Raw genomic sequence first — 15,483 nt, 5'->3', positions numbered from 1 at the left:
CCTCATTAGTTTCTTTGGAGGAAAGTTTATATGCCATATTTAGCATTTCAGAGAGAGTTTCACTCATTTCAAGATGTGTCCTTGAGAATTAGCATTAGTATCTGCTGGAGAGGTGAATAGTTACTAGCACAAGGCCAAAATGACCTTGATTATACACTTTGCCGTGTTTGTTTTACATAAATGAAACAGGTAAAACCTCACAACAGCTAAACACTAATAAGTGAACCTTTGTAATCAATTTTGATGATACAGAAACACTAACTTTGAACCTCAAGTAAACTAAACTTTATCCATGTGTAAAGAATTCCATTCTTCTCATAGGTGCACCTGTATTGTAAAAAATTGTTACCAATTATTTTCTGTTTTTTATTTCAGCTGTAAAAAATTACAGGAAAATTTTTTTCTGTTGTAAATTCCTGCATGATACGCTTAATTTTGCACCTCAGCCTTCAAAGCCTAAGATATTACTGTCCCTTTACCAAAAAAAGTGTGTCTTCTGCAATTATAGTAATAGGTGAATTACAAGTTGAAGAAGCTTTAAAGTGATTTATGTTGTTTAGGTTTATGTAAGAACTTAAGCAGCAACTGACCTGATTTTCTGCAGGTTTTTAATGGCCTGGCGTTCACCTGATGTTTGATTTTCAGTATGTGATCACTCACCTGAGCTGCTGCTATGTAGGGAGGCATATAGAAGTCATGGCTTCCTTTATTGTAGTAGAATACATGTGAAATTTACTACCTTAAGGATTTTTAAGTGTACAGTTCATTTATATTCTTGGGCAACCAACCCGCAAAACTCTTTTTTATGTTGCAAAAGCAAAACTTTATACCCATTAAAGAAAACTCCCTATCTCTCCCTCCCCCAACTCCGGGCAACTACATTCTATTTTCTGTCCCTGTGTAATTGTCTTTTTGTGTCTGGCTTATTCCACTTAGATAATGTTCTCAAAGTTCATCCTTGTTGTAGCATGCATGGGAATATCCTTCCTTTTTTGGGTTTGGCAATATTCAATTGTGTGTTCAGACCACATTTTGTTTATCCATTCATCAGTGGCCACTTGCATGGCTTCCACCTTTTGGTTATTGTGAATTATGCTGCAAACAGGGGAGTACTGTGAACATGGGAAGTCTCTTTGAGACAGTTTTCAATTCTTCTAGGGATTGTCAGCTCATGTGGTAATTCTATTTTCAACTTTTTCCTCATAGCAGCAGCCCCACTTTACATTCCTATCAGCACTGGCAGGAATTCCAGTTTTGCCACATCCTCGCCAACACTTCTTTGATGATTTTGTTGATAGTAGCATCCTAATGGACCTGAGTGGTATCATTGCTTTTCTTTAGAAAACTTTTTAAAGAGATCATTTCAAACATATTGTAAAAGGAGAAATAATACTATAATGGGCACCTTCCCTCCAACCCCCACTTCAGTTATTACCAACTCATGAATAAATTTGTTGATAAAACACTTTCTCCTTCCTGTATTATTGAACTAAATCTAAGATATGGTATGTTTTATTTGTGAATGTTTCAGTATATATTTCTAAAAGGACTTTAAAAAAAAAAATAATGTCACATCTCTCTAAAAATTTAACAGTAATTCCTTAATACCATCAAATATCCAGTAAGTATTCAAATTCCAGCTATTTTACAATGTCAGGATATTTTTGTGGTTTAAAAGAAAGTGAAAGTCACTCAGTCTTATCTGACTCTTTGCAATCCCATGGACTATACAGTCCATGGGATTCTCCAGGTCAGAATACTGGAGTGGGTAGCCTTTCCTTTCTTCAGAGGATCTTCCCACCCCAGGGATCGACCCCAGGTCTCCCACATTGCAGGTGGATTCTTTACCAGCTGAGCCACAAGGAAGGCCCAAGAATACTTTGAATCAAGATCCAAATAAGATTCATACACAGTGATTATGTTTCGTAAATTTCATTTTTAGTGCTTGTTCCCCTTCCCCATCTTTTTTTTTTCTTCTTGCAATTTATTCATTGAAGAGATTTGCTTCTGTGGATTTTCTCGTGACTGGATTTTAGTTGATTGCATCTTCATGGTTTAAACAGTTTCCGTATTTCTTGTAGATTGGTGATTGAATCTAAAGACTTGATTGGGAATCCTCTGGTGGTCCATTGGTTAGGACTGTGTATTCTCAGTGCTTCAAAGACCTGGAAACTAAAATCCCACAAGCTGTGTGGCACCTCCCTCCCCCAAAAAAGACTTCAACAAATTATAGCTAGGTTTGTTGTTGTTTCCAGAGGTGGGCAAGACTGTTTAATAGGTAGTAGTATATTTTTCTTTTCCATGGCACATAATGCCTGGTTACCTCTCTAATGATTTTTTTTTTTTAATATCTTCTACTATTTAACATGGGAATTTTAGTAGTGAATTTAATGTTTTGGTCTCAAAATCCTAAAAAGGGAGCAACATTTGAGAGACAGCTAATATTTTTAATTAAAGGAACACATACATTAAGCTACTTTGTAACTTTTGACAATTCTTCATCAGGTGATGAATGCAGTATTGGTTCAGCCACGGACTTGACTGAAAGTAGCTCCATGGTGGACGGAGACTGGACAATGGTGGATGAAAATTTCTCCACACTCAGTCTAACCCAGTCAGAGCTGGAGCACATCTCCATGGAGTTGGCGAGTAAAGGGCCTCACAAATCCCAGGTCCAGCTTCGGTGAGTTTCTCAGCATTTTGGAAGCATAGAATGCCTCCTCAGGGTGTTTGGGCAAATTGGGTATGTAGGCTGCTTTCCTGATAACGACTGCCTTTCTCTTCATCCATAGATCCTTCCTAGCATGAGTCACTGTGTTTCTGCTTCTGTATATAGGTATTTGCTGCACATCTTCATGGAGGCAGGATGTCTGGACTGGTGCATTGTTATAGGCCTGATTCTTAGAGAATCCTCAATAATCAACCAGATTTTGGTTATTATACAATCTTCAGAGGTAGATGGAGAGATGTTACAGAACATAAAGACAGGGCTGCATGCTGTGGACCGATGGGCCTCCACAGATTGGTAAGTTATCAGGCTCACTACCTTGACTTCCTCTGGAGACTCCTCCCCTTTCACATTAAGGCTTACTTCTGTTTCATTTATTTGGAGATTCATAGGTTGCTGGAAATAAAAACTCCTTTTGTATATTCATTTTTAAGATTATTTTCTTTAGTTACCGTTTTAGACCGTTATTTTAAATGAGTCATATCCATTGTTGTCAGTGAATGTGTGTCACTGAGGACTAATACAGTACAAATGACCTCAGAACTAGGGTGGAACTTGAGATTTCTAGTTCTGTGGAATTGAAAATGATAACCTAAAAACAAGATAAAAATTTAAGGTCCGTGTGAGTTGAACATTCCATGGCAGTTACTGACAAGCCCCAAATAAGAATAGTGAATGGAAGTTAGAAGAGCCTGGAATCTGCCCCCTTTGTCACCAGTTACCTGTGGATTTGGGGTTTCCCTCACCTGGGTCTAGTCTTCCTTAATTGGCAAATTCATTTAGGTTAAATGTTCTCTGAAGGTCCTGTTTTTCAAGTCTGAAAATCCTATTAATGGTGTTTACGATTATAGAATATGCTTTTTAATTGCAGTACTGGATAAAGAATATCCATCTTTGCTGTTTATGCTCACCCATTACATGTAGCCCCATCCATGGGGGCCCTGGCATCTCAAAGCCTTTCCCTTCCTATCACCTCTGTGCCTCCTCCTGTACCCCATAATCCATCAGTGACCCTGCTGTATCAATGCTTAGTAAGAATCTATCCATAACATGCCATGGAGCCTTTTGAATGTGGCTGATAAGAGCCAATTTCCTTTTTCTTCTGCTTAGTCCTGGATATAAGCCATTTTTAAACATCATTAAGCCACACCTGCAGAAGCTTAGTGAGATAACAGAAGAGCAGGTCCAGCCTGAAGCCTTCCAGCCGATGACTGTGGGTAAGACTTCTGAACAGACTAGTCCCCGGGCAGAGGAGAACAGGAGCTCCTCGGGCCATGGAAGCATCCCCCAGGGCGAGGTCGGAGGCAGCAGTTTGGTCAGCCGGAAAGAAGAGGACACAGCGCGAGCAGAGGAGGAGGAACCTTTTCAAGATGGGACTTACGACTGTTCTGTGTCCTAACAACAGTGAGTACCATCACCACGGGCAGTATTAATTAGCATCAGCGTGCAGCTGAGGACACTGTGACCTAGCTGGAAAATTTAACCAGGGAGAGAACACAGCTCAGAGACTCTGGTAAGGTATTATTAAATTTTAACTTTTTCCTCTACGAAATCTTGAGTCCATAAAAATGTGATATCAAAAAAAATATCATCTTTCATAAAAGTTTTTTTTTAAGCTGCAGTGGAAAGTTGTACAGAATATTGTACAGATGTACATGCGAACATTTTGGTTTTCTTAAGGATTGGTAGCTCTTAAACCACAGGGATTGTTTTGCCCCAGATGAGCTTACTTTTTCACTACTTAAAGCTTCCTATGTTTTCTGGTTCAGCGTGTGTTCCAGACTGCTTTTTAAAAATAAATGCTAAGGTGCTTGCTGTAGCTCATCAAGTACTTGAGCTACCTGTATGCCCCCTGGATCAAGAGCACTGGACTCCCTAATTGGGCCTCTGAATAGATGCCTACCCCGGTATAACAGGTACCTGTAAGATGCTCCTCTTCTAGCCTGTTAATCCCGGTCCTCAATTGATGGAAGCTATTTACCTGTGTCAGTGTGCCTGCTTTTTGTCTAGCTTGGTTCCTACTAGGTGAGTGTAGGCAGAGGCCTGAGGAGTTCTTATCAATTATGCTATTAGATACCACTAAACTATTTTGTATCAAAGAATCGTATCTTTTTGTGAATAATTTTGTGTAAATATACTCAAAGGCACTGTTCCTATTTTTAGGGCTTGTACTATAATTTGTAAGGTTTTATGCTGGATTCTGCATGGCTATAGATACTCACTCTTAGAACAAAGACAGGGCTTGCTCTTCTTTCCAGATATAAGCACTCTTCATAGAGGAAGACAGATTTATTGGCTTGGTCATAAGGTAACAGAAATGGTCACACTGATCATGAAATGAAACAGGTTTTGTGCAAATTAATGTAGTTTCTTATTTATTGCTTTTGTAAATTGAATAAAAATGAACTCTATGTAAATAGACTGCTGAATCCTGTATTATCACGGCTACTAAAAATTAGTATGTAAAGAATGCATTCTTCATCATAACTTTTTAAATATTTTATGTATTTCTAGATATGACTTAAATCTTAGTTTTCATACATTATGAAAACACAGTTGCAGACTCAGTTGCTTCAGACTAAACACATATCCACTGTATGTATATCAATTACCTTATAACAGTATTAATTTAGATAGCTTGTTTGTACTGTGCAATTTGAACAAAGGAATGCAATGTTATTTTTTACAAAAACAAACTTATTTTTATAACAACGTATTTGATGTGGACCAAATTATACCACTATGTAAAACAGCCTCTCCTCTCATAGTGCAATTACAGTTTAGAAATAAAACTTGGTCCTCTATCCTTGCTTTTTAAAATTAATGGCTAGATTTAGTTGTCCTAGCCAGGTTTCCTTTGAAGGGAAACTCAAATTTGAAAAATGTTTGTTCAAAAGTCATCAACGGTTTTAAATTACTGAGTTTGATAATTTACCTATCACTCACTTTTCACATTACAAGTGCAATACTTTCACATACTAAAACTCCTGAATGGGTGGAATATGTGATTACTGGTACCTGGCCCTTCTGGTGCTATGTTTATTTAAGCCTTTGTTTTAAACCACCTTTCCCTGAATCTTAAGATAGAAAATGTTTCCCATGTGAGTCCATGCAGCCCAGCAAGAAACTGAAGAAATTCTTCTCCTGTCCTAGTCCATTATGAGAACAGGACTAGCATTACTTTTGTGTTTGGTGTGAGTATTTAGTCAATAAAAATGATTCGCCATTGTAAACAGCCATGATCTTTTCAGATATCCTAATGTGCTGCTGGGTTTATCTTGCTCTCTTAAAAGCAGGACGCCATTAAGTTAACCGTATTCCTCTGGTTAATGCCATGACTGAAACTTTTCTTGTATAAAATACTTGTTTTGCAACCAACAGATATAGGTGGCCCCAAGGCAAAAAGATTGGCAGCTTTACAGAAAAACTTTTCTTTGGTAGTTTGTTATATACTTTAATTTTTTAAATCATATTTTAATTTTGCCTTGTTTGGATCACGTATTTGACTGTTTAAGCCATATTTAACCAATGAATTTAAATATTCAATATTTGAAGTTTAAATTATTTGCTGATACCAAAACAAGAAGTTATTTGGGGGTAGAGTCAACCTTTGCTTGTAATTAAAAGTTGCTGCTACTTCTGTAATGTGTATTTTTTTTTTTAACTCGGTAAAGGGCAATAAAACCATTACATGAACTTTTTGTTTATTCATCAAGTTAACAGCAAAAAGTGTATGTATTAAAAATCATACTTTCATTATATAATTCCACCTTTTAGAATTTTCCTTATAACTAGAAATTTATATTTAAAATGTATATGGGTATACCATTTTATGGATATATTTCTTTACTCATCAGTTGAGGGACATTTGGATGGATTCCACTCGGACCATCATTCATAATGACACTGATATGCAGGTTTCTGTGTGGACCTAAGTTTTCAGTTCTCTTTAGGAGTGGAAATGTTGGGTTATGATAACTGGTTAATTTGGGGGGAGGGGGTGTGGTGGGGAATGCTTAACTGTACTACAAAGTGCCTGTACCATTTTAAAAGAAAAAAGCATTTCCACTAGTAGTGGATGAGGGTTCAAGTTTCTGTTGTCAACATTTGTTTTTGTACTTTTGGTTCTAGCCATCTGAGTTATGTATGAAGTCTCATCTTATGGTTTAGATTTACATTTCCCTGATGGCTAACATCTTTTCATATATCATTATTAGCCATTCACATCTCTTTGGAGAAAACTGTGTATTCACATCCTTTTCCCACTTCACAGATGGCTCATTAATCTTATTGTTGATTTGCAAGAGTTCTTTATATATTTTAGATACTAGACAGTTATGTTTTACAAATATTTTTTCATTCTGAGGGCTTTTCACTTTCATGCTACTGTCTTTTGAGACGTAAACTTTTTTGTTTTGGTGAAGTCCCTAACGTTTTCTTTGGTTCCTTGAACTTCTGGGTGTCATATCCAAGAAACCATTTCCAAATCCTAGGTTACGAAGATTTATGCTTATGTTTTTTTCTGTTTTATATTTTAGCACCTACATTTAGGTCTTTGATCCATTTTGAGTTAATTTTTGTATATGGTATGAAGACGTCTAACTTTGTTCTTTTGTATGTGACTACTTAGTTGTTATAATTTACTGAAAAGTTTACCATTTACTGAAAAGGTTTTTTTTTCTATTGTCGAAAATCAATTGAGTACAAATGAATGGGTTTATTTCTGGAAGTGTCAGTTGATTTCTGGGTCTTTCCTTCATGCCAGTACTACACTGTCTTGATTACTGTTGCTACTTAGAAGAAGGAAGTTTCGAATGTGAGAGATGTTAAGTTTTTTCAGGACCATTTTGGCTCTCCTGTGTCCCTTGCATTTCCATATGAATTTTAGAATCAGCTTGTCAGTTTTTGTGTGCACCCAGACACACATATAAGGCAGCTAAAAGTTTGATAAGAATTATATTCAGATCAATTTTTGGAAAATCTTGCCATCTTGATAATATGCCTTCCAGCCCTTGAACATGGAGTGTCTTTCCAGTTATTCATGGCTTCAGTTTCTTTCAGGAGGGCTTTATAGGTACTTTTAATAAGATTATTTGTATTTTATTCTTGATGATGTTGCAAATAGAACCGTTTTTTGGATTATTGTTTGTTAGTATATAGAAATAACTGATTTCTCTGTTGCAATTGCATCCTACAACACTGTTGAATTCACTTACTACTTGTTTTTTTGTGTGGATTCCTTGGCATTTCCTATATAGAAAATCATGTCATCTATAATTAGAGCCTGGACTAGAGCCTCCAATACAATATTCAAGTGGCAGTAAGTAGATAACCTCGTCTTTCTGATGTTAGGAGGAAAGTACTGAGTGTTTCATATACATTTGGATGTCAGCTATTGAGTTTTCATAGATGACCTTTATCAGGTTAAGGAAGTTCCCTTCTATTACATTTTTTATCATAAAGAGGTGTTAACTTTGTCAAAAAAATATCACTTCTGTTGAGATGATTATATTGTTCTTCTTTATTCTAATAATATGGTATATTACGTTGACTTTTAGGTATTATACCCACATTCCATTCCTGGGCTAAATCTCATTTTGGTCATGATATAGGCCAAAGTTGAAGGAAAAAAATTATCAATATACTTGTTTTATTTTCACTAATCAAGTAAGGAACTGGTAGTATCAAAAGAAAAGTACTGATGCACTTCAAAAATGCCCAAGATGTTTTTTCAAATAAAAACAGACATAAGGAGGCATAGATGCATTTTGGCTTTATTGGCCCTAAAAGACAAAGTGTTATTAAGAACATAAGTTATTTGGCTGCTTCACCTTTTGCTGAACTGTTCTGAGGGAACTCACTTGGAAGGGAGGTAACTTGCGCAGAGCTCTTGGAGCTCACAAGTGGGTTCTCTATTTGGGGGCCTGGGGGTGGTGCCTTCCTTGTGAGCAGCGGGTCACTCTGGCTGAAAGATTTTCTCCCCCCGCCCCGCATCCCCCAATGAAAGAACATCCTTTATTAGCCCTTCAGTGATTTTCTTTGCCAACAATGATGATAAACCTGCTAAAAAGGCTGTAGGCTCAACATTTAATTTCTGTGAAATTCAAATGCACAATTTCATTCCACAGTAAAATGGATTCCAGTTGAAGCCATGTTGAGTTCTTTGCTCACATGACCTTTTAAAATAGCAATTATACCCACAGGAGCCAACTAGGTCTTTCTAACAGCAAAGTTTTTTTTTTTTTTTTTTAAAGCTCTAAAAGGCTTTATGGATTTAAAATAATTCTTCAGATGAGGGGGTTACAGGAAAAGATAAACAATGATGCTCTGTTTCTCTGTTAATGATACTGACTAGTATTTAACATGTTTATTTCAGTTAAACTGTAAGGCAACAATTCATCCCTAGCAAGCCAGTGAAAAGAAATGGACATATTCCTTCTTCCACAGCTTCCTGAGTCCTCAGGCTGGCTTCTTAAGTGGTGGTGACGATTTAGAAATCCGCTCATGCCTATGTACATCTGCTAAAGTATGGAAACAGAAGTACTGCATGCAACCGTTATTCTTAGGTAAATTTTTAAGAATTTCTCCAAAATCACAATCCTTCACACTTTTCCCAAATGTGCAGTGCTGTGCAAAAACTAAGAAGTTCTTCAGATTGCTGATCTGACGGTGTGCATATTAAGAGCCATGAGTATTATATGCAATTATTTAACGATTTTTGGCATTAAAGCAGTCGCCCAGAATATTAAGCATGCCCTGAGTCTCATGTGCTTGTTACTGACCTTCTACAACATTAGAGCTTTATAATGCCACAGAAAACCAAAACAAGAGCGAACTGTCCACATAGGAAAATAAAGGCAAAAAGAAAACCATGATTATCATCAAAAAGGAGTTAACAACATGCTTCCCAAGGAGGTGGTGGGTGGGAATCACAGGGAACTCAGGTAATGCCCTTCCTCCACATTTGGAAGTTTGCTTTTCTTTTCCCTATAAATAATTTCCAGTAATCTAATTCAGATTAACCACAAGAACAGAAAATATGCTTGTATTTTGAAATTCATTTAGATACTATTTTTCTCCACAATTGTGAGTCTATAGAAGCTATCAACAGTGCAGACTTTGCGTGTCACTTGAATTATCTAAGACTAGTGACACAGCTGAACCTTGACAACATGGGTTTGAGCTACAGGTCCAATTATACAGGGATTTTTCATTAAATGGATATTACAGTACTACATGATCCATAGTTGAATCCACAGATGCAAAACCTTGCATGCAGAGGTCAGCACTCCTAATCCCTGTGTTGTTTAAGGGTCAACTCTACGGTTCTTACAAAGTCCAGCAAAAGCACTGGGTCCAGTGTCCATGCGTGTGACAGCATGGTACCACCGTTCAGCTCTGGCTGTACCCCTGCTGTCCGTGGGCTCAGCTTTTAAGGACATATGAGGAGCATGATTCAGAATGTGCACTGTATACATCGGACAAGCAGCTTTAAGAAGTAACTTCAAAGACACCTACTACTGTGCTCTTTCTGTTCAGGTAGATTTGAGTGCCACTGTATTGTTTGTTTCACTATGGCTTTTCTTTAAAAAAAAAAAAAAAAAAAAAAGGTTTTTTTTAGCCTAGACTTGCTAAAAACAAAAACTAACTTTTTGTATTTTTAATGGAAAAAAAGAAAGCCAGCAGAATTTACCATTGCTCTCACCAAACTCTTCCACTGCTGGAGCCAACAGCCATCCTCCTCAACATGAAAAGCAGCCTAAGTCCTAGAGCTGCTGTTGTGCAGGACCTAAACCCCGACAGCTGTGAGGACAGTTACAGAAGGACACTCCAGTGCAAGCCACAGGCTCGGGTCTCAGGGAAGCCAGCTCTGCCAGACACAGTGAGTTACTGAGAGACTAACCTGCTCAGTTGGCTAGAAAACAAGGACCCAGTGCATCAATAATATTATGCCCTGAAGGATTAACCTTGGATAACAAGATTCTTAAAAAAAAAGAGCCTCGAAACCCCAGAAGGAAACAGCTATTGAAAACCACCTCAGAAAAGCATCCCAATAATGGATCTTAGTGACCACGCGTCTGAAGGACAGGAGCCGCCACTTCAATACAGGTTTCCACATCGGAGTGCTAGGGCCTCCGAGCCCTAGTGCCAGGCACACTCCGAAGACTGCCTGGAGCAGCACAGCTCCCGGCACAGGCTGGGGCCTCAGAAGCCAGTCTTCCTCTCAATTTCTTATGACCTATCATTAACTCCTGTGACACTTTACCTACCATCTACTGACACACACCAAAAAATAGTCTTGGGCTTTAACTGGAAATGTCGTTTGTCTCATTAACAAGGGATTTACAGTACCTTCTGCATCTTTCTTGATCCTAAGGGCTCAACTAATAAAACTGGTTTGCTGGCTTTTATCGTTAGGTCATATAAAATGATATATGTGTGTAGTACCCACGTGTGCTTAGGTGCCAGAAAACTGGTATTTTCAAGTGTCAAAAGGGCCATGCACTCTACTCCACAGTGTAACCATTATAGATCATGCTCAGCCCTGAAGAGTGTTAGCCCACAAAGCTCTTTGAACATATGCTCGTTAAAATTCACTGACTTACATACAGCCGTCCATGCAACATAAGGAGAAACCATGCCACATGGAGTAATCCCACTGGACATGTACTTAGAGCTCATCCACAAGATCAAAATACAAAGAGATTATAGGTGCACACCCAGGCAGAGGGAAATGTCCAATCTGGGAACTTCTCTTTAAGAGCATCCAGCTGGGAGGATCTCTTGTCTTCCCCAGAAAAATAGTGGGCAGCAATGGCCACAGTGACCATTCCTTCAGGCTGTTCTTCCAAGACCTGCAGGAGAGAGTGGATTAGTTCTCTAGCTCTAAGGAGGCAGAATACTAACTTATTCCAAGGGTCTTGCCAAATGCCACCTGGGAACCTGATCAGTGATACCAGCAAAGCTGGGAGTTTCCCACCTGTACTTCTATCCAGAAGTGCCATGCGGAGGCCTGAAGTCCATGGGAATAAAAGACAAAGTAGTCCCCTCCTTTACTTGTGACTGGGGTGCCGTTGCCGAGGGACCACTGAGAAAGCGTAGCCCCTTTGTGGGTTCGGACATAGAAGGACATGTGGCTTGGTCCTGTAGAATAAGAGGAAGAGCAGTGAAAACCACCTTCTAAAAAAGCAGCAAGAAAAGCAACCCAAACCAGACTAGGAAGTTCTTGCTTCACTAGCAATGAAGACGCTCAGTACAAACCTAGTGGAGGGCTTCTGGTCTGGACATTCATTATGACTCAACAAAGGTAAGCAGTGAGGTGCAGAAAAAGCAGAGTGTTCATAATAAGAAAACTTGTGTTTATAGCTTGGCCCAGGCATTTAAACATATAAGAACCTACCTACCACTCAGAAGCCCTTATTCAGAAATCTAGAGAATAACTGCAAAAACTACAGCAAAAGAGCACTGAGGATTTTAGTGTATCCACATACATTGTATTAAGACAAATATTAATGTAAAGATGGAAGACTAATAATGTGCAAATGCTGCCTGTAACAAACACAGAGGGAAAGGGGAAAGCAGATAAAACTGTTGTGTTGGCTTTGCTCTTTAAAAAAAGTTTCTCGCACTTAAGGTTTATATTTTTGTTTTGATTGCCTATTTAACTTTTTGCTATTTGTATACCAGTTTTCGTGGTATTCTTATCAGCTTATACATCATAGAAAAAGGAATACAAATACAGCAAGTAAAACACAAGTAATTATAAATACTGTGAGACCGTTGCGACTTCAAGTATTGATCATAAAAATAAATGTGAATAGACACAAGCCAGCTACTAAAAGAAAAATGTAGCTTACAAAACTAGACCTAACCACATACTGTATCCCAAGATATTCAGAAAGGGTAAAAATAAAGAACAAAGGTTTTTTCAGGCAAGTGGACAGAGTCTTTAAAAGATAAGGAAATATTACAGATGAAATCAATGAAATAGACAATGGAACAAACAGACCTAATAATCAAAATCTGTTTTGTTTTTTTAAACTCAACAATACAACCACTCGGTAACCTGACTGGAAAAGAGCAGAGCAAACACAAGTATACACAAAGATAAATAAGAACTGATTCAAACGGCTGATTAATGTCAATTTATGACAGAACCACTACAATATTGTAAAGTAATTAGCATCCAATTAAAATAATTTTTTAAAGGCACCAATAATAGAATTAAACATGACACAACCAATAACAAAAAAGATAAATAAAAAATAAACAAGAAATTTTAAAAATCACTACATAAGTTTGAAAACCTGAATGAAATGGGTACTTTGCTAGAAAAATACAGGTTATCAAAATTGAACACAGAGATAATAAAGCTAAAACAGGCCAATCTCTCTAGAAAAAGAAACCACCCTAAGAAAAAAGCACCAGGCCCAAGGGGTCTCAGAGGAATTCCAGCCAGCTTTTTAACAGAACAGTTCTAATGCTCCGTAAACTGCTGTAAGACATGAAAAGTAAGGAAAATTTACCAACTGTTTCTGTGATCTGTAACAGTCATAGTGTGTTTACATTTATAATGTATATCTAAATTGTTAAAAACAGTCCAAAAACACCCCGAACCAGTATCATGTATAAGCACTGATTCAAAATTTCATAATAACATTATTAACCAAATCCAACATCACATTAAGAAAATACATGATGACCTAATACACCAAGGGAGAAAAATCCCATGATTATTTTTGTAGATGCTAAAAAAGATTTTCACAAAATTAAAACCCATTCCTTATAAAAATATTCAAGGAATGGTAAGTGCTGAATGCTTATTTAACATGATAAAAAAAATATACACTCTTTTAGTCCTAAAGTCAGTATCTTAATATAACAGGAAAACACTAGAGACTGTGGTTCTAATGTCAAGAACAAGGCAAGAATGCTTACTATCCCCACAACTGTTCTATCCTATATTAGAAGTATAGGATATACTATTTATAGACAGATCAGAGGCGTAAGAGTTGGTAAAGAAAAACTGTATATGGCTCTTGGGCTAAAAATGGTTTTTTTTGCTTTTAAAGAGTGGCTAGCAAAAAAGGATAGAATCTATAACAGAGACATATGGCAAAGCCTACAATATTTACTATCTAGCCCTTTAAAGTTTGGCAGTTCTTGGTATACATGGAGAACATTAGTATCAATGACTAATTTAAAAAAATTAAAGATTCAGTAAGATAGCAAGATGGATAGGGTGATTCAACATTACAGTGTCAGTTCTTAATTTATAAATTTGTAATGACCCTAACTACAATAACTTTATATTACAGAATACTCAAGTTCTAAATACTAAAATTATGGAACAATAGCATGCAAAGAATGACAAGGAAAACAGTGAAAACCAAAAACTACAAAGGATCTTCACTCTCCTAATCATTAAATGATTAAGCTTCTATAATTTTAAAACTGTGGTAACTGGTGCACAGACAGACACATACATACCACCAACTGTCTTTTTAATGATTTCTTAAACTTTTGTAATCACAAAACACAGGTCAGTAGATGTGCAGTCTGCCTGTCAGGGACCTGATTTTTATTGGAATTCTCCAAATTGTGCATGAAGAAGAGAGGTTTAAATTTTTCTGTGCTTCCTTTCTACAGGCTAGCGTTTAAATAAAAACCAATTATTGGCATGAACAAGATAACCAGTTGGTACAAAATCAATTTATTCCTAATTAAAATGTTAAAGCCTAGAAAAGGGAAGTATTCACCATAAGAGGTGTCAGCTAGGGCCCTTACTTCCCACAAGTGCTTCATCCCACTGCTCAACAACCAGATCTTACTATTTCATGACTACCATCTTGTGTCCTCCAGCTTCCCTTCTTTACTAGATTTTCAAGTCCCCTCTGTCAAAACTGAACTGTGCCTTCACACATAAATGCAGTTACTTTTCACAGTTGATAGGATGGCCACTGGTCACCAAAACATACAAACCCAAAGAGACTACTTGCAGAAGAGAAAGTTCAGAAGGAAGTGGGCAAAGCTGAGGGATACAGAGTCAAAAATTTGACAAGAGCACCAAAGTGACTCAGTAAGCAGAATCTTCAACAGATGGTGCTGGAACTGAATATCTGTAAAGGAAAAGGACCTTGACCTCTACCTCAAGCCATACACAAAAATTAATTCAAGGTGGATCCTAAGCCTAAACATAAAAATCTAAAGCTATAAAGTTCTAGAAGAAAACAAAGTCTATTTTCATAATGTCTGGGTAGACAGGCTTTTTTGGAAGACACATAAAGCATTAATCCTAAAAGAAAAACAGATAAGATGGAATAGAAGTCTCACCAGAAGATATTATTAAGAAAATGAATGGGCAAGAAAATCTGGTAACACTGTATCTAATAAAAGATTTTATCTAGAATGTATAAACTCCTCTTAGACAACAAGCCCAGTTTTTAAAAGAGAAAAAGACATGAGAAAAGAAAGCATATGAATGGCCAATAAGCACTTCAAAAAAACGTTCCACATCTTAATTATAAGCGGAATGCAAGAAATACTACCACTCAACACCTGTAAGGAATGATAAAATGAAAAAAAAAGAAAAACCAGCAAATTCAAGAAGAATGTAAAGTACTGGAATTCTTGTATACTGGTGGGAAAGAAAAATGGAAACAGAATTTTTAGAAAGTTAAACATAAGTCTGTCCTATGAACCAAACAATTCCACTACTAGATATTTATCTACAAGAGGTGGAAGACATATTCCCA

General features: G+C 37.1%; 2 protein-coding genes across 8 annotated transcripts in view; one reads left to right on the top strand and one right to left on the bottom strand.

Annotated features, from left to right (window-relative positions):
• RIC1 (RIC1 homolog, RAB6A GEF complex partner 1) overlaps window positions 1-5,149 on the top strand; it is a 143,896-nt gene extending 138,747 nt beyond the window's left edge. For all 4 annotated transcript variants that reach the window (XM_043891308.1, XM_043891309.1, XM_043891307.1 and 1 more), the window contains 3 exons: window positions 2,506-2,683; window positions 2,837-3,025; window positions 3,839-5,149. In XM_043891308.1, coding sequence (XP_043747243.1) covers window positions 2,506-2,683; window positions 2,837-3,025; window positions 3,839-4,127 — 656 coding nt within the window. In that variant the 3' untranslated portion in view covers window positions 4,128-5,149. The remainder of the gene's footprint in view (window positions 1-2,505; window positions 2,684-2,836; window positions 3,026-3,838) is intronic.
• A 5,150-nt stretch (window positions 5,150-10,299) lies between these two features.
• The window catches only part of ERMP1 (endoplasmic reticulum metallopeptidase 1), a 55,415-nt gene continuing 50,231 nt past the window's right edge, over window positions 10,300-15,483 (bottom strand). For all 4 annotated transcript variants that reach the window (XM_043891311.1, XM_043891313.1, XM_043891312.1 and 1 more), the window contains exons 14-15: window positions 11,709-11,872; window positions 10,300-11,583 (exon numbers count right to left, since the gene is read on the bottom strand). In XM_043891311.1, the coding sequence (XP_043747246.1) occupies window positions 11,419-11,583; window positions 11,709-11,872 (329 nt within the window). In that variant the 3' untranslated portion in view covers window positions 10,300-11,418. The remainder of the gene's footprint in view (window positions 11,584-11,708; window positions 11,873-15,483) is intronic.

Source organism: Cervus elaphus, chromosome 29 (assembly GCF_910594005.1).
Source record: "Cervus elaphus chromosome 29, mCerEla1.1, whole genome shotgun sequence".
In the NCBI taxonomy this organism is placed as follows: Eukaryota; Metazoa; Chordata; class Mammalia; order Artiodactyla; family Cervidae; genus Cervus; species Cervus elaphus.
The sequence above is the reverse complement of the archived record's forward strand: the minus strand, read 5'-3'. Positions and strand labels throughout refer to the sequence as shown.